Genomic DNA, 26,196 nt, shown 5'->3' with positions numbered 1-26,196 from the left:
CGTAGTATATTCAATTAATTAAGGTTATTAATTAATAAAATATTTTTCTATAAAAAATAAATTATAATACAAGAGATTTTTTTAATGAATGCCACCTATTTAAAATGAGTGACATGATGCAATGGTAAGAAATTGTTTTTTGTAATTGTCACCTATTTTTTTGGTGACTGAACATAACACAGAAAAAAACCTAAGAAAAAGAATAGTACTCCTCTCTAATAATAATGTCTAAATTATTAGGAGGCAGTAACCACTCTAGATACACCTGCTTGTTTAAAACAGCAGTCTTAGCCATTAAATCAGCCGCTCTGTTTGCTGTTCGCTGGATGAGCACTAAAGTAGCTGTCCAATTGCGCTGGAGCATCTCTTTGATTTTGTCAAGCAGATCAGAGTCATTCCTAATCATGCTAGTTGTGTCTCGCGAAACAAGAAGAAACGCATTAAGATTATCAGTTTCACATATGACCTCTTTGCACTCGCAATCCCAAGCCATAACAAGCCCTCTCCAAATAGCATGAAGCTCACAACAGAGAACACTAGAAAGAGGTATACTGGCAGAACAACCTTTTATCCAAATTCCCATGCTGTCTCTAATAATACATCCAAAGCCAGCTAATTGCTCATTTTCAAAAACGCTTGCATCGCAATTCACTTTACAGACATTCATTGGAGGTGGTTCCAGTTATATTTCAAAGAAGAAGGAATAATATGCTTTTGGTTGATAACAACATTAGAGAAATCTCGAACAGCATGTTTAACTAAGTGAATAATTTTCTCATTACTCCATGGATCATCTTGGTGGAAGATGTCATTGTTCCTATCCCTCCAAATCCACCAAAAGGCCGCTGCAAAGAGAAACTCATTTTTGTTGAGATTAGAACGAATCCAAGACACAAAATCCAAATTAGAGTCCTCAGCGGTCATTCCCAAATTTAAGCTAATCCAAATCTGACGAGCTTTTTGGCAAGTCCTAAAGCAGTGGTTAATATCCTCTAGAGCAAGATAACATCTCTGACAAAAATCAGAAGTAGAAATACCTCTTTGAAACCGGTAACTAGCTGTGGGAACTCCGTTGTTAAGGCAAAGCCAGAGCAGACACTTTATCTTCTCCGGTATTCTCAACACTACAACATTTTTGAGCTATTGCAACATATGCGATAAATAACCCTTAAAAAGTGTTGTCTAAAGTGGTTAAAAGCATCACTTAAAATTTATTGCAAAAAAATAAAGCTAATACAACACCTTATTAATAAGTGTTATTTTTTATCAATTTAAAAAACATATAAAAAACGTTGCTTTAATAAATTAAACAAACAACATTTATAATATTTATATATTACACTTATTAAATGTTGCTATATTAAATATACAAAAACAACTATTATAAAAATAATATATTACTTTTTTTAAAAGTTGCCTTTAGATTTATTTTAGTCTTCACGTTTCAAGTGTTGCTTAAAATTTTTTAATATTTTTTAAAAAACAAAAATAAACTATATTGTGTAGAGAAAGAGGAAAAAGGGATAAGAAAACTCCAATCCATTCCATCCAAAATGTTTCGTTCCTAAAACCACAACCCTAACAAAATTCCTAAAATATTTCAATTAATATAATCACAAAATCCTCAATTCATTCCAAATGTTTCGTTCGTCTGTTGTTCTTCAATCCATTCGATGATGACGCGCGTTTCTTTATTGAGCTTCGATCTCAATCTCTGCTCGCTAATGAGCTTCGATTTTTTCTTCTCGTGAATGTGCTTCGATCTTCTCTGCTCGTCAATGTGCTTCGATCCTCTGCTCCTCTCCTCGTTGAGCTTCGATTCTCTACTTGTTGAGATTTGATCATCTGCTTGTTGAGCTTCGATCCTCTATTTCTCTTTTCGTCGAGCTTCGATCCTCTCTGCTCGCGTTCATCACCGCCAGTCATTGTTCGATTATCACTGCTCGTGTTTTTGGTGAGATTCTTATTTTTGGCATTCTTCTGCAGGTATTGATGATTCTACCGTTCTTTTTTCTGCTCTATTTTAGCACCTGTTTACATATCCTTCCCATTGACAAGTTTAGGTCACGCAAATAGCATTCCTGTTATTACTTTGAATTTGAATTGTTTGAGAATTATTTCACTTTATATTTGTTCCTTATGCCTTATGTTTGTTATATTTATCACCAAGCTTGTTATTCAGCTTTGTGCTCTTTCTGTTTGTTATATTGTCTCAGTCATTGGTTACTCTTTCTTCTATCTTTTGTTTTTCTCCAAGTACAAATAAGTAGTTTCTTATATTAAACAGGGGAAGTATTGTATGGTGGTTGTGATGACGTTGGTGTTGGAGCAGCAGCACTATAGGGAGGGTGAGAAAGTGGTGATGGTGTTTTTGGAGGGTTTGGGTGATGGTTGTTGTGGGTAGCAGGCGAAGGAGCTTGAGAAATTGGTGATGGAACATATGGAGGATTAAGTGATGGTTGTTATGAGCAGGGGAAGGAGCCTGTGGTGGAGTTGGAGTATGATAAGGTGGTTGAGAAATTGGTGTTGGTAGATATGGAGAAGGTGATGATCTTGGTGTTCCTGGTGGACTATTGGAGTATATGGAGGGTTATAGCCACGGGAGGGAGCTTGTGAAGGAGGGGGATGATGATTAACTTAAATAACATTTACTACTTTTCTGCCAGTATTGAATTGCCTATGTGCTTCACAAAATAATTTCTTTAGAATTTCTATTTAACTGTGTAACATGTCTTATTCAAATTTGCAGGCTGCTTTTCTGTCAGCTTTGGTTGGATCAGAGGTTGCATATTCCGCTGCACAAGCTACAGTGGCAACTCTCTCGGAGGCTTACGAAACAACTAAAAATCATCGATCATTCCCAAGAAACACATCACTACAAGGTGAGAATGGCGTATATCTTTGGCTTAAGATTACGAGCTTCTAAATCAATTAAGATAATGGTCATAATGGAGGTTATCTTGAAATGGATGGATCAATCTTCATCATGTACTTATTGGACTAGTTTTTGAAACGTGTTTTTCTAAATTATGTGAATCTATACACTGTGCTGCAATTTTTTCTGTTTATTTTTCTTCCTCCCCTCTTCTTCTGGAGCTGATATAGTATGTTCATGTGATTCTCAACAGAAAGTGAAGAATTTAACTTATTAACTCATTTTTTTCAGTATAATGCTGGCTTTGTTTCTGATGCAGAAGCTAGTATTAAACCTTAGCTTGTTAATAAACATTTGAATATGTGAACTTGTTATGGCAAAAAATAGTTTTTATATATATAGCAAAATCATATTCCTACATTGGTCATATCCCGGCGACCATTATTGAAGACTACATGAAAATGTTGTTGAGGTTGCTGGGATACATGTTTCCAATTTATGCATTTAGCTTTTAGAATCAACTAACCAAAAATAAAATTTAAAAAAATAAAAAATAAAAAGCTTTTATGATCATACTTCCCTCTCAGTGAAGCTAAGAAGCCAGACTAGATAAAGGCTGAGTAATGGTTTTGTTATTTTCTAATTGATTTAATTTAATAAGGCATCACATGAATTTTCTTTTCCTTTTGCATCATATTTGATCAAGTGCATGGTTACCTTACACCTATAAGAAAACGTATTCCATTAAAAAATAAAGACTAGAACTAAAATGTGTAAAAAGTAAAAAGAAGTGAAATCATTCTTATTTAAATTATTGTTTTCCAGGAAATGATGGTAAAATGTGGGTAATTTAAGATCCATTTTGGTCATTGGAGCAAGTAAAGCTGAAGCTAGGCTAAATGGTTGATATGATATTCTCAAGACAATGAAGTACGGTTCTTAGTGGAAGTAAATTTCTTTTTTACGTCTTGTGTTTGTCAAATCTGATGGTTTAATTAATTTGCTAATCTCAAATTAAACACTTATTCTTCTATGTTCTATGGTTTATTTATATAATAAATACAGAGCTCTCTGTACGCTTTATTTATATAATAAACACTTGATCACTGCTTTCGAGGAAGAGAGCAAGAAGCATCATGTGAAGTTGTCTGGAAGACCAATAAGCATTTCAAGTCAACTTACTTTTGCTAAACATAATATCATCTCCACACTAACTTCTACCACTTCCTTACCCTTTTGTGTTTGTGAGAGATCTCAGTTTGGGTGCACTACCTTAACTTTCATACTTTCTTGATCTTCTGAACATGGCTGCTGCACTTGTTGGAGGAGCTTTCCTCTCTTCTTTTCTCAATGTTCTTTTCGACAGGCTCTCCGATCCTGAGATTATCAACTTGATCCGAGGGAAGAAGCTTAGTGAGAAGATGATCCAGAGGTTCAAGGCAATCCTGAATGCTGCTGAGGGGCCAGTGAATGATGCTGAACGCAGACAAATCAGAGAGGGGCCAGTGAAGATCTGGCTGGATGATCTCAAAGATGCTATCTATGAGGCTGACGACTTCTTGGATGAAATTGCCACCAAAGCTGCAACTAAGAAGGATCAAGGTAACTTCCTAACCCGCTTTAAGAAAGAGAGAAAGAAGGTTACTAGGATGGAAGATGTCATTGGTAGGCTAGAGTCCATAGTGAATCAAAAAGATACTCTTGGCCTGAAAGAGATACCAATGGAGAACATGTCATGGAGAACTCTTACGGTAACATATTATCTATTGTAATTCTTAATCCCTTTTCTTTTTCTTTTTTCGTGACAGATTAATGTCACGTTGTAACCGATGAAGTAAAGGCAAACAGACCAAATCTTACTTATGTCGATTAACATGAATTCTTTATAAGGCTCTAAGGTTGGTGATATCCAGCTTTGGAAAAAAAGAAAAATGGTTTTCTGGCTGAACTAAACTTAAGAGTATAATGAAATTTTTGGGGTTAGCCCTGCCATGAAACAAATACAGATGTCGAGTTTTTAATACTTCAATTATTGTGCACGAATGACTGTCTAGGTTGTGTTATTTGAGGGTTGGATGCTCGACTTCAAGCCTCTTCCTACGGAAGTTGTGAAGGCTGTTGATCTTCAGGTCAGAACTAGAAATTCATATTTAGTTTTCCATGGGGAGGGAAGCTCACAAGTGAATCTATAAAGTTCTTTTCACCAATTGTCATTTGGACAAAGTTCAATTCAAGCCCAGAAAATTATGAAATTCTATATTCTGCATTCAAGGATTATTCCAAGGTAATGCCAGCAGCATGGTACATTAAAAAATCATGCTTTGCTAAGGGTAATCTCAGTAGGCTTTCTAATTCTTGACCTTTGAATATTATTCTTGCAGGTATGATTGGAGTTGGTAAGTAAATCCATTAAAGAGACTGATGAATCCCAGATTTCTCGGAATCTCGAAGCTCAACATAGATATCTGGTGTGGAGAGCAGAAAAGGTAGTTTGCCTATTTTGTTTCTGACTTTTTAAATGACTGGTGATTTTCCATAGTTATGATGGTTTATGATTTCAATAATTCAGAGAGAAGTCACTTTCCAGTTTCCCACTTATGAAATAGAATTACACAATTTTGATAAACATTATGGTCTTGCTTGTATATGATGGGAACATCCACTGTCTTTCAAACAATAAAATGGATGCTTTTCAGTTCAAGTTTTGAACTGTTACACACTGAGCAACCAACCTAACAAGAGCTTGCGTTTTAGTATTGTCCATGTCTAATTCTTATTAACTAGAAAATTTGGTGAGTAGGATCCTGGACAGAGTGTTTTGAAGAAACTGATTGGGGAAACACTTGCAAAGGTAGACCAAATTTGAGGTTAGTCTTATTCTGTTACATCCTAGTGCTACGGATCCTTAATTCCTGTTTTATCCCATAGGATTTGCTAAGATGTAATAAAACTAGGTATGCATGGTTTTCTGTGCAGTAGTTACATTTTCCATGCTTCGGGTAGAATAAATGTTTGTATCCTCCATTGTTGTTAGTTAATTATACTGCTCTCTATTATCTTTTACCTCTTCTATGCCAAAACCTGCATTTACTGGATTGTGATTTGATTCAAGGTTTTAAATTGTGGACTGCATCATGCAGGTGCCACATTGCACAATAACCACAATTGCAATTTGAAGCATTGGTGTGGTCAGTTTCAGCTTGTTCCTTTGTCTGCTTTGATCCTTCCTGATGTTACTATGCTGTATTAACAGAAGCCACCTGTAGATACCTCTGTTACCATTCTTCCACTAATGTCTCTTATATTGATGGAAATCACCTTGCCATTGAAGTTTAGCGATCAACCCGAAATCGCAAAATATTAATTAGTTTCAGCTTGTATTTGGTCAATCTATGACATCTTTTTGATAAATATTAATTACTATTTTGTTATGACAATTATTGTTACGTTGCTCTCAAAAGCAACACTTTTGAAACCAAAAAGTGTTGCCTTGATCTAAGGCAACGGCTGCATATGCAACGCCGCCCAAAAACGTTGCCTTAGGTCCAAAAGTGTTGCCATAGATCAAAAGCAACCTTTTGTCAGCTTTTAGGCAACACTTTTTAAATGTTGCCTCAACCTGAAAATGTTGTAGTGCAAGCGCCAAAGCCAAAGCCAATTTTCATTATCATTCCAGCCAAATTTCTTCTTCAATAGCCATTCATACCCGCTTTTAGTCGAGTAGGTGAGAGTATTTGACTTTGTCCAAAACCAATCTGTTTTATCTCCTGCCTGCTTGATAGGATCAAAGAGCATCAAATCAAGTTTAACTTCTTCCGGAATCATTGTGCAAAGAATATCCCACCGCCAATGCCCAAGGTGCCAGACATCTTCTAACTTCAAGTGAGAATCAGAAATGTGCACAAAAGGAACCAAAGGAGCTAGCGTTCCACATGGTCGCCAAGCATGATACGAAAAGGATTGAGACATCCTGCCTGTACACCAATCAAAACCATCACGAAGCTTTTCTATTGTCTTATAAATCGCTCTCCAAGTGCTTGAAACATTATTAGAAAATTTGGGTGAAAAGCAAGAACTCCCAGATAAATATTTTGCCAACATAATTCTTACCCAAAGCTTATCTTTATTATGCAATAATTGCCAAACAAGCTTTTCGAGTAAAGCAAAATTTACGTATTGAGTATATCTAATTCCCAAGCCTCCATATTTTCTTGGAGTGACAACTTTGCTCCACTTGACCAAATTTAAGCAATGCTCCCCCACCTTTCCCTTCCACAAGAATTGTCTAAGCACAGAATCAATCTTTTGACAAACCGAAGTGGGAAAAAGAGTCACTTGCATCTGATAAATAGGAAGAGAAGAAGCAACAAATTTAATTAAGCAAAGCCTGCCTGCTCTGTTAAGGAGCCGACCTTTCCTAATAAAAAATAGTTGACACCTATTTAAAATAGTTGACATGGCACAATAAAAAAAATATTAGTAATTTAACAATATATTTTATTTCATACTTTTAAATATTGATGACTAACTAATAAAATAATAAATTCTGATGACATCCTAATATTTTTCATAAAAAATAATTATGTGGCATAAATTTATCTCACAATAATTTAGTATTAATCTTTTTTATATAATAAAAATAGATAAATAATTTTATTTGAACATAATTATTCTAATTAATAAATCTAGCAAAATCATTGCTTGCTTTCGAGGATGATGATAAAAGAGTATATACATCTGAATTGCACTTAGACTTGGGAGATGTTGAGTCGTGTGTTTCAGGGCCAAAGAGGTAAATACATAGCTTACAAAATATTTGTATACTTGATTGGCATGCATGTCTTGGCAACAAAGTTGGATTCAAGGTGGGTAGAGCTTTCATATGACTTTGCTATCTATCACTTCTTTCTTTGGCTACTTGTCATTGATGCTCAAATTCTAATTCCTAATATCCACCACACCCGTATACTAAACCACAGTCTTCTCTTTATTGCCTTCATCTCCAGCAGCAAATCTGTCCACCGAGTTAAACAAGTAAATATCAAAGCTCAATCAATGGATAGGGTGAAACAAGTTTAAAGAGAAGCGCATACTCACATATCGTATTTGCAATGAGGACCAACTCCAAGATAACCCTTGGATTCAATCTTAGCAGAAAAGGTTTGGAGTTGGAGCCTGACTCTGGCATAAGGAACAAGATGAGGAAGATCTGACCCTTCCTCTTGCTCCTTCTCTTGCACGAACTCGTGTTCCGTGAATATATAGATCAAACTTTCTTTGCTACTGTGGTGGCAACAAAAAATATTTGATACCCGCACATCGTCCTCCTCCAAACCATCCACGTGCACTATTGCCACAAGCTTCTTCTCAGACAAGTCATAAATATACCACGTTGGAACGGAGTCTACAATCAGAAGATAATGGCTACATCCCAAACGAACTAATTTTCTAGGACAAAATCCAGGAACTGGCGGAAAATTGCACTCAACTTCTTCCCATCTGTTAGCCTTGACGTCATATGACATGAGCAACTGATGATTATCATCAAAAGAATACAATACAATGAGGGTCTTCTTGCTACTCTTGGTGCTGTCCTCCCACAGAAAGTACGAGCTAGGGAACGAGTGACCTGAGAAGAGAGCACTATCTGGCACTTCCCTTTTTTCCCATAGACCTGATTTTAGGCTATAGATCTCAACCCAATTTGCAATTCCATACTCACCCCCAAACATGCACAATTTGCCATCGTATGGGACTACGAAGGGACTTAATCGGGAGCAGAACATGGTTCCACATAGACTCCAAACCCAAGTAGGATCCTCATACTTAAGGCACCACAGCTTTGAGTAGCGACTATCGTAATAACCCACGTTCGGATGTTCTATAAGACCACCCACATCAGCAGTAAAGTAAAAGCAGCGACCATCAGAACAAATTCCTTGAAAATCTGGTAACACACCGTTGTCGATCAATAGATCATCTCTAAGAGGCCATTGGGCAGGTATATGACATACTTGTTCAAGTTCAACAGTGCCATTTTTCATAAAGTTGTCGTCAGTGATAGTTAACATCCTGTAACTGGTGGTACTAGAGAATCTCACATAAGGCTCGGTTTTCACTTCTACAAGATTTTTCACCAACATATATAAACGCTGTGTCATGGATAGGTTTAGATCAGAAGAACCAACATCCTGGAATTAGGGAAACAATTAAATATTAGATAGAGAGCTCTGCAGTGTGATGATAATAAATAGAAACGCCATAGTTATATAAGGATAAGAGGATGCAGAAACAGACCTCAGGTTCAGATTCCCCGCATATTCCCAAAACAGCACCTTGCAAAACCGCAACAACACTTCCCCACCAGCTGTCAAAATCCGCATTCCATTCAGCAGTGTGCCCCAAACCCCTAATCTCATTGGCGGCCTTAGCCATCAAATTCTTCCCACCTTCAGTAACCTCGCTGCCCACCACAAAGGCACTGAAACTGCAAGCATTCACAACAAACGCTCCAACCTTAAAGGCGTTCGCTTTTTTCTCGATCCAATTGACGAAGCACTCTGCTCCCCAAGGTAGGTCGTGATTGGAAGAGAAATTCCGTGCGGGAGGTAGGTTCCAAACTTCCGAAGTTGAAGCAACGAGGAGGACGAGGTTCTCCTTGGGTAGGGCTTCGGGCTCGTAATTCCGGGCATCTACGAGGTCCAAAACGACGCCTTTCGACTCTAACAAATCGCAGAGGCGCGTCGCTAGGGCTTTTGAAGTTCCGATTTGGGAAACGAATAGCATCTTGCCACATGGATCGCGTTTGGGTTGTTCGGGATTGCGTTTGGGTTGTTGGCGATGGTGTGTTGTGAGGTTCTTTTCGTGCATGAGACGAGACTTGCAGATTAAGAACAAGATCGTGGCAGTGGCCGTGGCGGCGCTAACGGTGGAGAAGAGTGCGGGCGCCGACATGATTGGCATGTTGCTTTCAGTTTTAGGTTTTAGGTCACCAAACACTATCTTCGCCATGCAATGCATGACATTATACAAAGTTTCTTAACAAAATACTCCTTTTTCACGCTGGTTTGTTACTAAATTGCTTTCCCCTTTTCTTTGTTTTTTAAATATTTTTTTTGGTGACTTTGTTTTTTTAATATTTAATTTTACATTACTGATAATATACATTATTTTATTTTTAAATATTTGTGAAAATAATTTTTATTAATATTGAATATATATTGTGGTGCATAATTTTTATCCTCAAAATAATCCCCTTTTCTTTGCCTTAAGCTCTCCAATGAATTTTTAGAGGGTGGTGCATAAATTGTCTTTATTGACTACAAAGGTAATATCTGGTCTGGCTGGTGATTATTGCATACTGAAGGCCTTATGTTGCAATGAATTTATACAGCATTAGCTTCTGAAATGTTTCACCATCATGCATTGAGAGTTTTAAGTTGGATGCCATTGGAGTAGGCATGGCTTTTGCATCATACATTTCCGCTTTTGCAAGCAGCTCCTTGATATATTTGGTCTAGCAAAGGAGTATTTCATTGTCGTTTCTCTTAATAGCTTTGGTACCCAAGAAATAATTCATTTCTCCTAAGTCTTTTAGAGAAAAGATTGAGTTAAGTTGGCTGATTAGTGTGGCAATTTCAGAGTCCGAACTCCCTGTGACTAAGATGTCATCGACATAGACAAGAATATAAGTTGCGGAGGATGCTGTAAATCTTGTGAAGAGAGACGTGTCTGAGATAATGTTATGGAATTCAAAGCTGTCGAGGGTTGTCTTGAGCTTAGTGAACTACACACGAGGCGCCTGCTTCAGCCCATATAGTGACCTCTGAAGTTTGCACACATGATGCAAATGGTTCGGTGAGAGAAAGCCTTCTGGTTGAGTCATATATACTATTTCTTAAAGATCCCCATTTAAAAGGCGTTGTTGAAGTCAAATTGCCTTATTCTCCATCCTTTTGCCAAAGCCAAAGTTAGCATGATTCGCACAGTAGGTAGCCTTACTATGGGACTGAAAACCTAGTCAAAATTCACGCCTTTCTTTTGGTAAAAATCCTTTTCCACTAGCCTAGCTTTGTACTTTTGAATGGTGCCGTTGGGATGTCTCTTTATTCTAAAGATCCATTTGCAACCAATGATAGGGATTGTATTAGGAGTGGGTTTGGAGACTAGCTGCCAAGTGTGGTTCCTCAAAAGAGCTTCATATTCCTCCTCCATTGCTCTTCGCCAATGGGGATAGGTGAGAGCCTCTGCTACTGTCGGCGGTAGGGTCTCCGAGAGGACAATGGCACCCTCTTGCACTACTGCTGCATATGTTTTAGGTTGAAAATGCCAGATTTGCTTCTTGTTTGCATTGGATGCTGGTTCATTGACAAGGTTGTTGGGGCTGACAGTACAGCTTCAATTCTAGGTGATTGATGAGCACCTGCATTAGGAGTGATATTGCTGGGAGATGGATTAGCGACAGTAATAGTATCATCAGCAAGAGCAGAATAATCAGACACAGATATAGGTATTGCAGGTAATGATGCATGTATGTCATTGGCGATATTGAAAGTATCATTTATAGAATGCAATGTATGAGGTGCATTAGGAAGGGTTGGGGATGTGGTGAGAGGAAGAGGTTGAATAGAGGAAAGAGGACTAAGATTGAAAGTGGGATTGGGGATTGGTTATAGGATAGTGTGGTGAGATTAGGATCGAAATAGTTGTGGGTAAGGAAATTCAGATTCATTGAAGTACACATTTCTTGAGATAACTTCTCTTCTATTTGGGAATAAGCACATGTATCCTTTGTGGTCTGTGGCATAACCAATAAATATTGATTTGTCAAATCTGTGATCAAACTTGTGTACATTGTATGGTCTTAGCAAAGGGTAGCAAGTGCAGCCAAAGGGTTTTAAAAAATCATAGTCTGGTTTGGTATTGGTAAGGGCTTCTAATGGGGTTTTGTTGTTGAGAAGTTAGGTGGGCAATCTGTTTATGAGATAGGTGGCAGTCATGGTTGAGTCTTTCCAGAATGTGAAAGGTAGGTTGGCTTGAGCTAGTAAGGTGAGTGATATTTCAGTGATGTGTCTGTGCCTTCTTTCAACAATACCATTCTATTGTTGGGTGTAGGGACAAGTAAGCATGTGTTGAATGTCGTGATCAGTAAGAAATTGGTTGAATGCCAGAGACATGTACTCTCCTCCATTGCTTGTCTGTAATGCTTTAATTTTCAGTCCTGTTTTGAGTTCAATAGCTTCTTTGTACTGTTGGAAGGCTTTAAAGGCATGAGCTTTGGTGTTAAGCAGGTAAGTGGTGGTATGTTTGGTACATGCATCAATGAAACATATATAGTAACAAAAACCTGATCTATTATATACTGGTGCTGGCCCTCAAACATCAGAAAATATTAATTCTAAAGGTGCATAAGTTGTACAGGAATCAGGATATGGCAATTTGTGTATTTTGCTTATGCAGCAAGCATGATAAAATGAAGGTTCAAGGCTTTTTTTATTTATTGCATCAGCCAGCTTCGGCACACATTGTTTTATTACAAGAATAACTACTTTATCAGAGGGGTGGCCTAATTTTCTATGCCACTGTTGAGTTATGTCACTAACTCTTTTACAAGTACTGTTTGCTGCTATAGGATCAGACTCCTTTCTTACAGACTTAAGAAGATCTTTGTTTTCTGATTTTTCTTTTACTTTTCCATATATATAAGACATAAATTTTATTATAAAGGGAAATTTGGGGGGCTGTCAGTAGTTGAGTTTGAGCTGGCCACAGTGTGTGGTGTGACTTCAGCTGAGGTTGGTGAATTTGGCTTTGCAGCTTGTAACCTTGAAGACTTAGGACCTTGGTCAGGCGTACTTGGTTTTTCTTTAGGATCTTAGGTTGTGAATTTTGATTTTTCAAATATATTGGTGATGTTATAGGTTGGTATAGAGGGTGGAAAATGTAAAGGCTTGGTGTCGGTGGCTCTTGGGATAACTTGGATTAGTGAATTTGGCTCTGCAGCAGGTAAGTTTAAAGATTTGGGACCATGATCAGGTGTACTTGGTTTTTCTTTGGAATCATAGGTTGTGAATTTTGGTTTTTCAGATATATTGGTGATGTATTGCAAGTTGGTGTAATGGGTGGGGAATGTAATGGCTTGGTTTCAGTGGCTCTTGGGATAACTTGGATCACTTCAAATCTATATAGTCCTTCCTTAAGTAGACCTTGAAAGAGTATCTTCTTGGACATCTGGCATTTGATATTGCAAAAATAATGCCAGAATTCAAAAAAGACACAGTTGTCTAGTGCAAATTTAGCGATACTGACAAGGTTTTTAGAGATAGTGGGTACATGTAGTAGGTTTCTTAGTGTGAAAGGTCTGTTGGACAAAAATGCATGCATAAATGAACTTCCAATATGCTCAATTTTCATACCATGGCCAGTTTCTCCATACACTTTCTCTATGCCTTCATAGTCTGATCCTGTGGCAAGGTTTCTTTGGTCAAATGTGATGTGGTGTGAGGCTCCTGAGTCTGGATACCAGGTGGTGTTAGAGAGAGCTGATGGCAACGAGAGGAGTGCTTGTGGATTCGCTGTTGTAGGTGACTGCATCTTTGGATCTTCGTAACGTTGCTGATTGCCTTAGGCATTGTGGAATGCCATTGAAGGTGGTTGAACTGTGTTTAAAGGTTGCAGTTGAGGATTCATGAATTCTTGATTAAACTTATGGTAACACTGTACAACTGTATGTCCTATCTTTCCACATATATAGTTGGCACTGAGGTCTGCTACCTTGCCACCATGTAGACCTTCTAGAATCTCTGAAGTAGCCTCTGCCTTGCGTTCCTCGAAATCCACCTCTACTGTAGTGATAATAGCTTCTATCTTGCGCTTTTTGTTGTTCCTCACTGCTTTGAGCTACATTTGCATGAACCAACCCTAAATCTGTCTTTCTGAATCTATCAATTAGCTCTTCTTCTGTGAGTAATTGTGACTCAAATTCGCTTTCTGTCATGTGGTCTATTCTTGTTGTTGTAACTGTAATGAATGCCCGATATTTCTCACTGAGACCTCCTAGTGCTGCTTCTATGTATTCTTCCTTGGTAAGTGGTGCTCCAAGAGCGTTCAACGTGTCTGCTACCTGATTGATTTTTGAGATATATTCAGATGTCGAGGATCTTTGTTTCTTGAACGTCTTCAGCTGTGTTTTCAACTGCTTAATCTTTGATTTGACTCTGTGATACCTGCTCGGAAAGACAACAGGGGCATTCTAAGACAAAAGGACAGAATGGAAATTTTATACTTCTAGAGGACCCCATCACTAGAGCACGTGCAAAGAAGCTCAAGGAGAGCTTTGGGAACCCGGCAGCGCTTATGCATATGGAGTTACATCAAGTTCTAACCAAGGAAGAATGGGCAAGGCCCATTGGGCTAAGTCAGGACAACAAGAAGCCCAATAATGCTTTTCGAATTCAGTGGAAGGCATAATTTATCTTTAAAATTCGAAATTCTAGACTTTTGTTTTAGTTTGTTATCTGGTCAAAAGTTTGTTAGAAGACTTGTTTTAAATATGCTATGCTTAGTAGTAATTTTAGGGATTTTAAATTTAAATCAAATCTGATCTAATCTAATAAGATCAAATCTGATTTAAATTAGTTATCATATCTTTAGGATTTTAAAATTTAAATCAAATATGATCTAATCTAATAAGATCAAATCTGATTTAAATTAGTTATCTTATCTTATCTTTTAGCTAGTTTGTTTGGGGTCTATTTAAACACCTTCTGGTGAGACAATTTATATAACTTTGATGAATAAATTTTAGTTGCTTTTAAGCACGTTTATTGTGTGAGAAGTGAGGTGAGTGATTTGCTTCGTTTGTTGCATGAGGAAGATTGAAGGATCCAACACTAAGGTGATCTACGTGGTGGTTTCTTTCAGTTTTCATCCCTCTGATCTAGGTTGTCAAGGACAAGTTCTTTGAAGGTCTAGTAGGGAATCCTTTCCGGTGACCTAGGTTGCTAAGAACAGGTATCTTAGAGGTCTAGTAGAAAAAACCTTTATTTGTCTTTTATGTTTCCGCTGTATCTCCTATGCCAATAAATTCTTCTTCTTGATGTCATTCTTTTCTTGTCCCCTTCCATTAAGATTTTATTACTTTGAATGTATTAAACCCCTAAACCCCAATTAAATCCTTCTCACTCTGGCTTCAAAGTATTCATCTAACACATACCAGATCTGATATGCATGATCATATTCAATTACTCGATTTATAAAATTCTGCTCCATTGATGCAATTAACCAAGCTACCAGGCATTGATCTCGCACCTCCCAGTCTATGTATTGCTGTGCTTCAGTTCCATTACATCTATCTAATTCTGAGTTGAATTGCGCTGGAACCTTTCTTGGATCAAGATGATGTTGAAGCTTGTTTACCTTGATGCACGCTAGTGCCTGTTTCTTCCATGCTTTGTAGTTGTTTTCATTAAGTTTAATCGTTGAGAAAGCTGTGAAGAGATTCTGGCTAAGGAAGCTCGTTGGAGCTTGTGAGATTTGTGTAGAGTTATTCATGGATCCAAGAAAGCTCTGATACCATGTGAAGGTATCAGCCTCTTTGAGAAGAAGAAGAAGAAGAAGAAGAAGAAGAAGTTAGTATAGGGACTAATATATATATACATAGGATTTAACGGAAAGACTAATTGACTTCTAACAACTTTGCTGATTTGGCTCTAACTGACTTCTAACAATTTTGCTGATTTGGCTCAGTAGTTCTAACTAACTACACGTATTTTCTGCAAGTGTAGGGTCATTGTTACTAACAAGAATTTATTATTTTTAGTCTCATTAATTCAATTCTTTTAATTTAGTTTTTTTAATTTAGTAATTTAACAACATATTTTATTCCATACTTTTAAACATGGATAACAAACTAAAGGCCAAAATTAAGAAATTCTGATGACATCCTAATATTTTTTATTAAAAAAATTATATGGCATAAATTTATCTCACAATAATTTAGTATTAACTTTTTTTATATAATAAAAATAGATAAATAATTTTATTTGAATATAATTATTATGGTATTTTATATTAAATAAGATATAAACTCTAATTAATAAATCTAGCAAAATCATTGCTTGCTTTCCAGGATGATGATAAAAGAGTATATACATCTGAATTGCACTTAGACTTGGGAGATGTTGAGTCGTGTGTTTCAGGGCCAAAGAGGTAAATACATAGCTTACAAAATATTTGTATAGTTGTAGAAAGGCAGAATGGCATGCATGTCTTGGCAACAAAGTTGGATTCAAGGTGGCTACAGCTTTCATATGACTTTGCTATCCATCACTTCTTTCTTTGGCTACTTTGTCATTCATGCTCAAATTCTAATTCCTAATATACACCACACCCGTATACTAAACTACACTCTTCTCTTTATTGCCTTCATCTCCAGCAGCAAATCTGTCCACCGAGTTAAACAAGTAAATATCAAAGCTCAATCAATGGATAGGGTGAAACAAGTTTAAAGAGAAGCACATACTCACATATGGTATTTGTAATGAGGACCAACTCTAAGATAACCCTTGGATTCAATCTTGGCAGAAAAAGTTTGGAGTTGGAGCCTGACTCTGGCATAAGAAACAAACTGAAGAAGTTCTTCCTCTTCCTCGTGTTCCGTGAATATATAAATCAAACTTTCTTTGCTACTGTATTGGCAACAAAAAATATTTGATACCCGCACATCATCCTCCTCCAAACCATCCACGTGCACTATTGCCACAAGCTTCTTCTCAGACAAGTCATAAATATACCACATTGGAGCGAAGTCCACAATCAGAAGATAATGGCTACATCCCAAACGAACTAATTTTCTAGGACTAAATTCAGGAACTGGCGGAAAATTGCACTCAATGTTGCGACTTTGAGGCGCGATTACTGTAACACTCCATGGAAAATAGTAGTTTCTATTGCTGGAATTTTTCTGCTTATTCTCACTGTTATTCAAACAGTATTTTCTATCCTCTAAGAAAAACACTAGTACTAGATTAATGTTTGTGTTGTATAATGTGGATTGGATGATTATATGTTCAATTCCCAATATGGTGTGGTAGTTTTGATATCTTTGTATTTTGTAAGAATTGAAGTGTTTATTATGAACATGCGGCCACTTTGTTATGTAATTATTGAAGACCACTGCATATGGCATATTCCTTTTCTGTAATTCTGTATCAAGTTTGAATGTGATATTTTTTTTATTGTTGCTTTCTAGTTTCTATACATTATTTACACATCTTTATTCTGAAATTATTATTCAAACATTATGTTCTATCTTAAAAAAAGTGAGTTTTTTTTTCATTTCAATTGTAAGATTCCACAGGTCAACAGTTCTTGCTCTTAGAGCTGACCCCAATATTGAAATGGCAAGTGGTAATCCTTCACAATGTGCTTTCTCTTGATTCAAAGTCAAACTGCATAAAAGAACCGCCTTCAGTTCCATCAACTTGAACTGTGTTCTTTACATGTTCTTGTACTTGCTCAACTTTTGTCTCCAGTTTCCTCCTAAGATGTTCTGGTTTCCTCGTCAGAACATGTCCCTGATGACCCATTAGAAAGCTCACACACACAGATATGGCAGCAAGTGCAAAAGGTGATGATGTATTACTCCAAATTTTCTCCCTTTATCTGTAGGTTTAAACAACTGTTTTTTATTATATATAACAACAACAAATCATTTGATTCAGATAGCTGACTACACCTAGATATATTCATATATATATGCTACTGGTCTTAAGAAAAAGTTTTGCAAGGTATATATGAATTCGTTGAAAGATGAAACCATACCTCAATTTGCTTTCCCAAGTTACTCAGAAGTCTTCAAGAGAATATGGCAAAGCAGGGTGAGAATATGGCAATACTGATTGATTGATAAAGAACAAAGTTACAAGAGATTCATCTCAAGTACTTGAAAAATGAAATCATAATCTGGTTATTAAAGACCCTGACAAAGTCAATTTAGACTATAAATTTTAGTCCGTAAATTTTTTAAAAATTTAGATGTCAGAAATATATTTAGTTGTCCGCAAGTATTTTTAATTTTTCGTGTGGGAGTACGTACTCCTCATCTAGCACCCGATGCTCTGCTAGGGTTTCACTGCGCCGTCTCCATGGTTACACATTTCTTTGTCTTTTTTTCGTCAAACTCTTTTCCATCTTCTTCTACTTTCTTTTCTTAATTTTTTTTCCACTTAGCTCCCTAATTTTCGTTTTCTCTCCCAATTCATTCCTCTTTTAATTCATTCCGTTTTCTAATTTACTCATTCCATATATCTTATGTCTCTTTGGAATCATTGAATACCAATTCTGATTTTCTCTACACCATGAGTAACAAATCAGAGACTCAGAACCCTCGTATAATTGCTATGACGGTGGAGGGTGCCAGCCTTCAAGTGGCACCCAAAGAAATATGAAACTGCTCTCGTGAAATTGTCGGGGTTTGGGGAGACCCCTGACAATCCACAATCTTAAAGGGATTTGCAAATCCTACTCCCCCGAGGTTGGTTTTATCTGTGAAACAAAAAATCAACCTCGACAAGTTGAAGGAAAACTAAGATCTTGTGGTTTCAAGGAATGGTTTATTGTAGATCCGGATGGATTATCAGGGGGTTTGGCAATGGCATGGAGGGATGGTTGCACTGTTCAGATTTTACAGCATGGTAGATTTTTCATTGCGGCATCAGTTCTAACAGCTGGTTCTAATGATCCCTATGGTGTTCTAGGTGTTTATCTCAGTTCAAATGATCAACATAGAATGGCTCAATTTGCTGAATTAACTTCAGTCACCCAACAGTTCGATGGTAAGATTGTATTAATGGGGGATTTTAATGCCATTTCTAATCAATTGGAGAAAGAAGGTGGGGGTGCTAAATCTCCTTCTTCTATTAAAACCTTTAATAGTTTTATTGATGATAATTCCCTGATTGATATTGGTATGGTTGGAAGACCATTTACTTGGTCAAATAGACGGAGAGGTGATGAGTTGATACAGGAAAGACTGGACCGATTCCTGATAGGAGTTGATTGGCAGCAACTCTATCCCAATGCAACGGTTCTTAGACTGTCAGAATCAGGCTCGGATCATGCCCCTCTTCTCCTAGACTCTAATCCGAGAACTGAGAGATCTAAACGCCGATTCAAATTCCAAGAAAGATGGTGTTCCAATGATGAAACAAGGCAGATTGTTAGAGAGGTTTGGCATGAACAGATTGATGGTTCAGCCATGTATATCCTAGCTTAAAAAATAAAGCGTTGTCGGCATAAGATTGTCAGATGGCAGCAAGAACACATATCTAATTCGAAGGTGGAGATTGATTTACTACAGTCGGAATTAGAGGAACTTCGTTTAGCAGGAATTCATGGAGGCGACACCATTTCAGAAATAGAGGACAAACTTGAAAAAGCATTACAAAATGAGGAATCTTATTGGAAAGATAAGTCTAGAGTCAAATGGCTCAAATCTGGTGATCAGAATACAGCTTTCTTCCATCAGAAATTTAGAAACCGAACCCGAAGAAATAGAATTTGGCAACTAACTGGCAGTGATGGTGAAATGGCTACTTCAAATGCTGGTATTGCTTCTGTGGCTGAATCTTATTTCAAGGACATCTTTTTCTCCACTTGTCATGAGAACCTTGAACCTCTATTTATTGATTTTGAACCTAAGGTTACAGCTCACATGAACCGTAGGCTTCAAAGACCAGTGACTATGGAGGAAGTGAAACGCACAACATTTAGCATTCATCCTCAAAGTGCTCCAGGAGATGATGGTATGACAGCAAAATTTTTTCAAAGCTTCTGGAACATACTTAGTGGTGATGTGTTTCGAGCAGTTAAGTGCTTCTTTTCTGGGGGCAGAATCTTGAAGGGTTTTAACCACACTCAGATCTGTCTTATTCCCAAGATTTCTAATGCTAAAGATATGACTCAGGTAAGACCAATAAGTCTATCTTCAGTCTTTTACAAGATTATCTCCAAAGTATTTGTACATAGGCTTCAGGGTATGATGAATAGACTAATTAGCCCTACGCAGAGTGCTTTTATTAAAGGCAGATTAATCTCTGATAATATCCTAATTGCTCACGAGTGTATGCATTACTTGAAGAACAAAAAAAGGGGTCTCGAAAATGAAATGACGCTAAAATTAGATATGAGTAAGGCATATGATAGGGTGGAATGGCACTTTCTTTGGTTTATATTGGAGAAGTTTGGTTTTGACTCCCGATGGATCATGTGGATTCGAGAATTAGTGACAACTGTTTCTTATTCTGTTATTGTGGAAGGACAACCTTATGGTTTCTTCAAACCAAATAGAGGTATTTGACAAGGAGATCCTCTATCCCCCTATCTTTTTCTTTTTTGTGCAGAAAGTCTCTCCTTCTTTCTACACAAGGCAGAACAAAATAGACTAATTCAGGATCTTCAGATACATAGGTGATGTCCCAAGGTCAACCACCTCCTGTTTGCTGATGATTCCATTTTATTCTGTAAGGCTAATCCTGAAGCATGTTCAAATATCCTGCATTTATTGAATTCTTATGAAAGCATCAGTGGCCAGAGGGTAAATCTTAATAAATCTGCTGTATTCTTTAGCCACAACACTCCATCCACTACTCGTACACTACTGGCTAACTCTATGAATATTAATCATATTGGAGCTCAGGATAAATACCTTGGTTTGCCTTCTACAGTCTCTAAATCGAAAAAGGCTTCTTTTAGTATGATCAAAGAAATGGTTCAGAAAAGAATCCAAGGGTGGAAGCGCAATCTTCTTTCGTCAGGTGGTAGACACGTATTGCTTAAGGCAGTGGGAGAAGCTATTCCTATTTATACATTGTCTTGCTTCAAGTTGCCTGATGGTTTAATTTCGGAAATTCACTCTCTACTTTCTCAGTTCTGGTGAGGACAAAAAGGTTCTGAAAGGAGGATGGCTTGGATTAGCTGGGACACTATGACTCGCCCACGAAAAGAAGGAGGCCTTGGATTTAAAGATCTCAGAATCCAAAATTTGGCGCTTTTAGGCAAACAGTTTTGGCAACTTGTAACACAGCCTACTTCCTTATTATCCAAAATCTTAAGAGGTAAATACTTTAGCAATGGTAATGCTATAATGGCAGAAATTGGAGTCTTACCTTCTTGGGGATGGAGGAGCATACTGGAAGGCCGAAAGATTGTTGAAAAAGGTCTTAATTGGGCTGTGGGTACTTGTGAGAATATCCAAACCTTTGAGGATCCTTGGCTGCCTCCTCCGTATCCTTTAATGATTTCTGACATGCCAAATAGACAAGCTATTTCTGAGTTAGTTCCAAGAGTTAAAGATCTAATTACTGAAGATAGAAATTGGAATCAGAATCTCATTCAAGAATTATTTCCCCAAGACGTTGCAAACAGGATTTTGTCAGTTAAAATTCAGTAGAGTAGGGACAAATTGCAATGGGATTTGAACAAATCCAAGCAATATGATACAGTTTCAGGTTACAGAATTGGCTATTTATTTTACCATCCGCCTCTGGAGCTTTGCCCTAATTATATGCAGCAGAAAAAGCCGTGGATTGATCTATGGAAGTTGAACTTGCCTCACAAAATTAAGCTATTTATCTGGAAAGCTCTCCATGGCCGACTTCCGGTGCTTGCTCAGATTCATCACCGCATCCCATCTATATCACCAATATGCCCCTGCTGTCATGAAGCAACGGAAACAGTCACTCATTGTTTGATCGATTGCTCTAGAATTAAAGACGTATGGTCTCAGAGTTATCTTCGTGACTGTCTTCCCCCTCAGAGTTCTAACGACTTTTGGACATGGTGGACTGCATCAACAGAGATACTTAACCCGTTGAAGAATGCTGACCGTAATCCTCAATTGTTTGCCATCATTTGCTGGAACTGCTGGAAAGCTCGCAACCAGTTGATTTTTGAAGGTTCTACTTCTATGACGTCTGCCATTCTAGCAAGCTCTGTCAAGTTGTTTCTTGAAATCCAAAGAACTCCCAGTTTAGGTCGTCATCTCCATAAGGCAAGCTCTTAGTTGCATTCAATTTGATTTATCATTATTTCTTCTTTAAGATTTTTCTTCGTTTTTCGACCACGCACCGTTGGATGAATACTTTCAGTGTATGTAGTGTTTTTGAAAAATTCCCACCTTTTATTATGTTGTTCTGCTTTTGGACATCTTTGTATTTCATTTTTTAATTATTAATGAAATATAACCTATTATCTTTGGAAAAAAAAAGTATTTTTAATTTTTTAACTTTTATTTTTAATATTTTTTTATAAAATTCTAAATAAATGAAATGTAGATAAAAAAAAAAACAAAGCCAACCAAAAATATCTTAAAAATTTGCAAATCTCATCGCTAATTAAGAGAAACAGAATATCGTTTATATATGTTGTAATTTTGATCTTGTACAATTAAAAGTTGTTGAAGAAATTCTTGACAATTCATATAAGAAATTATGAAATGGATGAAGTGATACTGTAATAATAATGAGTATTGTTGATTATATACATAAATAGATCATAATAATATGCAATTTGAATATTTATAACTGAAAATTATTGTTATTATTTTAATATAGATGTTAATTATATTTAACCATTACTTCATAATTAAAATATTTAATGATTCGTAGTAAAAAAATAATTATATGGCATAAATTTATCAAAAATGCTATTTATACTCTAATATCATCCACTAAAATTAGCCACCAATATATTTGTAAATAAATACATGTGTGATTTAATTTATTTTCAATGTATATTTGTATTTCAACATATATTTTATACTAATAGCTGATTTTAGCGACTAATTTTAGTATACATGTAACATTACTCTAAATTTATCTCACAATAATATAGTATTAACTTTTTTCATATAATAAAAATATATAAATAATTTTATTTGAACATAATTATTATGGTATTTTTATATTAAATAAGATATAAACTCTAATTAATAAATCTAGCAAAATCATTGCTTGCTTTCCAGGAAGGTGATAAAAGAGTATATACATCTGAATTGCACTTAGACTTGGAAGATGTTGAGTCGTGTGTTTCAGGGCCAAAGAGGTAAATACATAGCTTACAAAATATTTGTATACTTGTTTGGCATTCATGTCTTGGCAACAAAGTTGGATTCAAGGTGGCTACAGCTTTCATATCACTTTGCTATCCATCACTTCTTTCTTTGGCTACTTTGTCATTCATGCTCCAATTCTAATTCCTAATATACACCACACCCGTATACTAAACTACACTCTTCTCTTTATTGCCTTCATCTCCAGCAGCAAATCTGTCCACCGAGTTAAACAAGTAAATATCAAAGCTCAATCAATGGATAGGGTGAAACAAGTTTAAAGAGAAGCGCATACTCACATACGGTATATGTAATAAGGACCAAGTCTAAGATAACCCTTGGATTCAATCTTGGCAGAAAAGGTTTGGAGTTGGAGCCTAACTCTGGCATAAGGAACAAACTGAGGAAATTCTTCCTCTTCCTCGTGTTCCGTGAATATATAGATCAAACTTTCTTTGCTACTGTGGTCGCAACAAAAAATATTTGATACCCGCACACGGTCCTCCTCCAAACCATCCACGGGAACTTTTGCCACAACCTGCTTCTCAGACAAGTCATAAATATACCACGTTGGAGCGAAGTCTACAATCAGAAGATAATGGCTACATCCCAAACGAACTAATTTTCTAGGACAATATTTAGGAACTGGCGGAAAATTGCACTCAACTTCTTCCCATCTGTTAGCTTTGACGTCATATGAGATGAGCAACTGATGATTATCATCAAAAGAATACAATACAATGAGGGTCTTCTTGCTGTCCTCCCACAGAAAGTACGAGCTAGCCAACGGGTGATCTGAGAAGAGATCACTACAGGGCACTTCCCTTTTTTTCCCATAGACCTGATTTTAGGCTATAGATCTCAACCCAATTTGCAATTTGATAGTCACCCCAAAACATGCACAATTTGCCATCGTATGGGACTACTAAGGGACTTAATCGGGAGCAGAACATGGTTCCACATAGACTCCAAACCCAAGTAGGATCCTCATACTTAAGGCACCACAGCTTTGAGTAGTAACAATCGTAATAACCCACGTTCGGATGTGTTATAAGACCATCCCATACATCACCAGTAAAGAAAAAGCAGCGACCAACGGAACAAAATCCTTGAAAATTTGGTAACACATCGTTGTCGATCAATAGATCATCTCTAAGAGGCCATTGGGCAGGTAAATGACATACTTGTTCAAGTTCAACAGTGCCATTCTTCATAAAGTTGTCGTCAGTGATAGTTAACATCCTGTACCTGGTGGTACTAGAGAACCTCACATAAGGGTCGGTTTGCTTTGTTACATAATCCTTATTTATCACCAACATATATAAACGATGTGTCATGGATAGGTTTAGATCAGAAGAACCAACATCCTGGAATTAGGGAAACAATTAACTATTAAATAGAGAGCTCTGCAGTGTGATGATAATAAATAGAAACGCCATAGTTATATAAGGATAAGAGGATGCAGAAACGGACCTCAGGTTCAGATTCCCCGCATATGCCATCAGCAGCATCTCCCAAAACAGCACCTTGCAAAACCGCAACAACACTTCCCCACCAGCTGTCAAAATCCGCATTCGATTCAGCAGTGTGCCCCAAACCCCTAATCTCATTGGCGGCCTTAGCCATCAAATTCTTGCCACCTTCATTAACCTCTCTGCCCACCACAAAGGCACTGAAACTGCAAGCATTCACAACAAACGCTCTAACCTTAAAGGCGTTCGCTTTTTCCTCGATCCAATCGACGAAGAACCTTGCTCCCCAAGGTAGGTCGTGACTGGGGAAGAAATTCCGTGCGGGAGGTAGGTTCCAAACTTCCGAAGTTGAAGCAACGAGGACGACGAGGTTCTCCTTGGGTAGGGCTTTGGGCTCTTAATTCCGGGCATCTACGAGCTCCAAAACGATGCCTTTCGACTCTAACAAATCGCAGAGGCGCGTCGCTAGGGCTTTTGAAGTTCCGATTTGGGAAACGAATAGCATCTTGCCGTGTGGATCGCGTTTGGGTTGTTCGGGATTGCGTTTGGGTTGTTGGCGATGGTGTGTTGTGAGGTTCTTTTCGTGCATGAGACGAGACTTGCAGATTAACAACAAGGTTGTGACAATGGCCGTGGCGGCGCTAACGGTGGACAAGAGTGCGGGCGCCGACATGATTGGCATGTTGCTTTCTGTTGTAGCTTTTAGGTCACCAAACACTGTCTTCGCCATGCAATGCATGAAATTATACAAGGTTTCTTAACAAAATATACTCCTTTTTCATGGTAATGCTTTCCCCTTTTCTTTGTTTTTTAATATTTAGTTTTACATTACTGATAATATAAATTATTTTATATGTTTATTTTACATTTAATAATTGTGAAAATAATTATTTTTATTAATATTGAATAATTATCAATAGATTAAGACTCGCGCGTGATGTATGAAGAACTAAATTAATTATATTATATAGTGTACATTTAAAATGCTAATACTACTTAGAGATATATTAGATAATATGTAAATTAATGTTAAACTTAAGAGTTAATTTGTAAAAAATATTTTAAAATATAATTTGATTAGGTAATCAACATAGAATCTGCTAATTATTTTTTAAGGCATCTATTTTGTAGGTGTTTTTTTCGAGTGTGTCTGTGTCTTTTATAGTTATAAAAGTTTTTTTTTGTATTAGAAGTGTTTGTTAATGGAGGTCTATTAGGTGATATGACGACGACACAAGTACCACAATGATAACAACACCTTAAGAGGGGATGGATATCACAATGACCTTGCGGGTGGTTACTCAACACAATCTTTGTGGTGGTTGTGCAGCTGTGACGGAAGCACGCTGCAGCGGCAGCGAAGCGGTGCTGTTGGTGAGAAAGGAGATGTTGCGATGATAAGAGGAAAACAGACGCTGATCACAGTGACATTGTGGGCGGTTACTCAACACAATCCTTATTATTCATAAATTTTTTTAATGTTATTTTTTGAAATTTAAATTTATTAAAATAATTTAAAATTATTAATTATTAATTGAGTTATCAAAGCCAATGAGTTATAGCTCAAATGGCATAATCTCCCTATATTCAATTAAGAGGTTGTGATTTTAAATCTCCTATCTTTGAAAAAAAAATTTGAGTTATCAAAAGTTAACAAATTGATTCTTGGTATCCAATACTTTTCCTTTAAAATATATTCATTTAATTTAAAAATTTATATATAATTTAATAATAATATT

General features: G+C 36.8%; 4 protein-coding genes and 3 long non-coding RNA genes across 20 annotated transcripts in view; 3 read left to right on the top strand and 4 right to left on the bottom strand.

Moving 5' to 3' along the window:
* Positions 1 to 7,781, bottom strand: part of LOC107606510 (disease resistance protein RPS5) — a 10,923-nt gene extending 3,142 nt beyond the window's left edge. The window contains exon 1 of the mRNA XM_021106999.1: positions 7,676 to 7,781. Within this exon, the coding sequence (XP_020962658.1) occupies positions 7,676 to 7,714 (39 nt within the window). The 5' untranslated portion in view covers positions 7,715 to 7,781. The remainder of the gene's footprint in view (positions 1 to 7,675) is intronic.
* LOC107609405 lies at positions 1,513 to 6,286 on the top strand. 13 transcript variants are annotated; one of them, XR_002351003.1, is made up of 8 exons: positions 1,515 to 2,882; positions 3,701 to 3,805; positions 4,242 to 4,477; positions 4,684 to 4,773; positions 4,930 to 5,159; positions 5,257 to 5,361; positions 5,676 to 5,742; positions 6,016 to 6,286. It is a non-coding gene; the product is annotated as an uncharacterized LOC107609405 (long non-coding RNA). The 13 variants fall into 13 exon arrangements; XR_002351000.1 differs by having other exon boundaries at positions 1,513 to 1,954; positions 2,750 to 2,882; positions 4,242 to 5,159; XR_002350997.1 differs by having other exon boundaries at positions 1,513 to 1,954; positions 2,288 to 2,882; positions 4,242 to 5,159.
* LOC107609789 overlaps positions 7,560 to 26,196 on the bottom strand; it is a 22,257-nt gene continuing 3,620 nt past the window's right edge. The window contains exons 2-5 of one of the 2 annotated variants that reach the window (XM_021107002.1): positions 24,512 to 24,635; positions 9,173 to 9,210; positions 7,973 to 9,066; positions 7,560 to 7,889 (exon numbers count right to left, since the gene is read on the bottom strand). In XM_021107002.1, coding sequence (XP_020962661.1) covers positions 7,844 to 7,889; positions 7,973 to 9,066; positions 9,173 to 9,210; positions 24,512 to 24,635 — 1,302 coding nt within the window. In that variant the 3' untranslated portion in view covers positions 7,560 to 7,843. Of the gene's footprint in view, positions 7,890 to 7,972; positions 9,067 to 9,172; positions 9,941 to 24,511; positions 24,636 to 26,196 lie in introns of those variants that run through there. The other variant, XM_016311817.2, reaches the window with a different exon arrangement.
* Positions 10,310 to 11,062, top strand: LOC110264792. The gene is made up of 2 exons (XR_002351006.1): positions 10,310 to 10,918; positions 11,014 to 11,062. It is a non-coding gene; the product is annotated as an uncharacterized LOC110264792 (long non-coding RNA).
* On the bottom strand, positions 12,575 to 13,571 carry LOC110264789. Its single transcript, XM_021107003.1, has 3 exons — positions 12,984 to 13,571; positions 12,794 to 12,880; positions 12,575 to 12,699 (listed from the first exon to the last, which is right to left on the bottom strand). Exons 1-3 carry the CDS (start codon positions 13,466 to 13,468, stop codon positions 12,594 to 12,596), a joined length of 678 nt encoding a protein of 225 aa, XP_020962662.1. The 5' UTR covers positions 13,469 to 13,571; the 3' UTR covers positions 12,575 to 12,593.
* On the top strand, positions 12,699 to 13,285 carry LOC110264791. The gene is made up of 2 exons (XR_002351005.1): positions 12,699 to 12,880; positions 12,962 to 13,285. It is a non-coding gene; the product is annotated as an uncharacterized LOC110264791 (long non-coding RNA).
* On the bottom strand, positions 15,981 to 16,753 carry LOC107608343. Its single transcript, XM_016310160.2, has 2 exons — positions 16,402 to 16,753; positions 15,981 to 16,318 (listed from the first exon to the last, which is right to left on the bottom strand). Exons 1-2 carry the CDS (start codon positions 16,671 to 16,673, stop codon positions 16,273 to 16,275), a joined length of 318 nt encoding a protein of 105 aa, XP_016165646.1. The 5' UTR covers positions 16,674 to 16,753; the 3' UTR covers positions 15,981 to 16,272.

This window comes from Arachis ipaensis, chromosome B07 (assembly GCF_000816755.2).
Source record: "Arachis ipaensis cultivar K30076 chromosome B07, Araip1.1, whole genome shotgun sequence".
Classification (NCBI taxonomy): Eukaryota; Viridiplantae; Streptophyta; class Magnoliopsida; order Fabales; family Fabaceae; genus Arachis; species Arachis ipaensis.
Note: the sequence above shows the minus strand (reverse complement) of the source record. Positions and strands in the feature narration are given on the sequence as shown.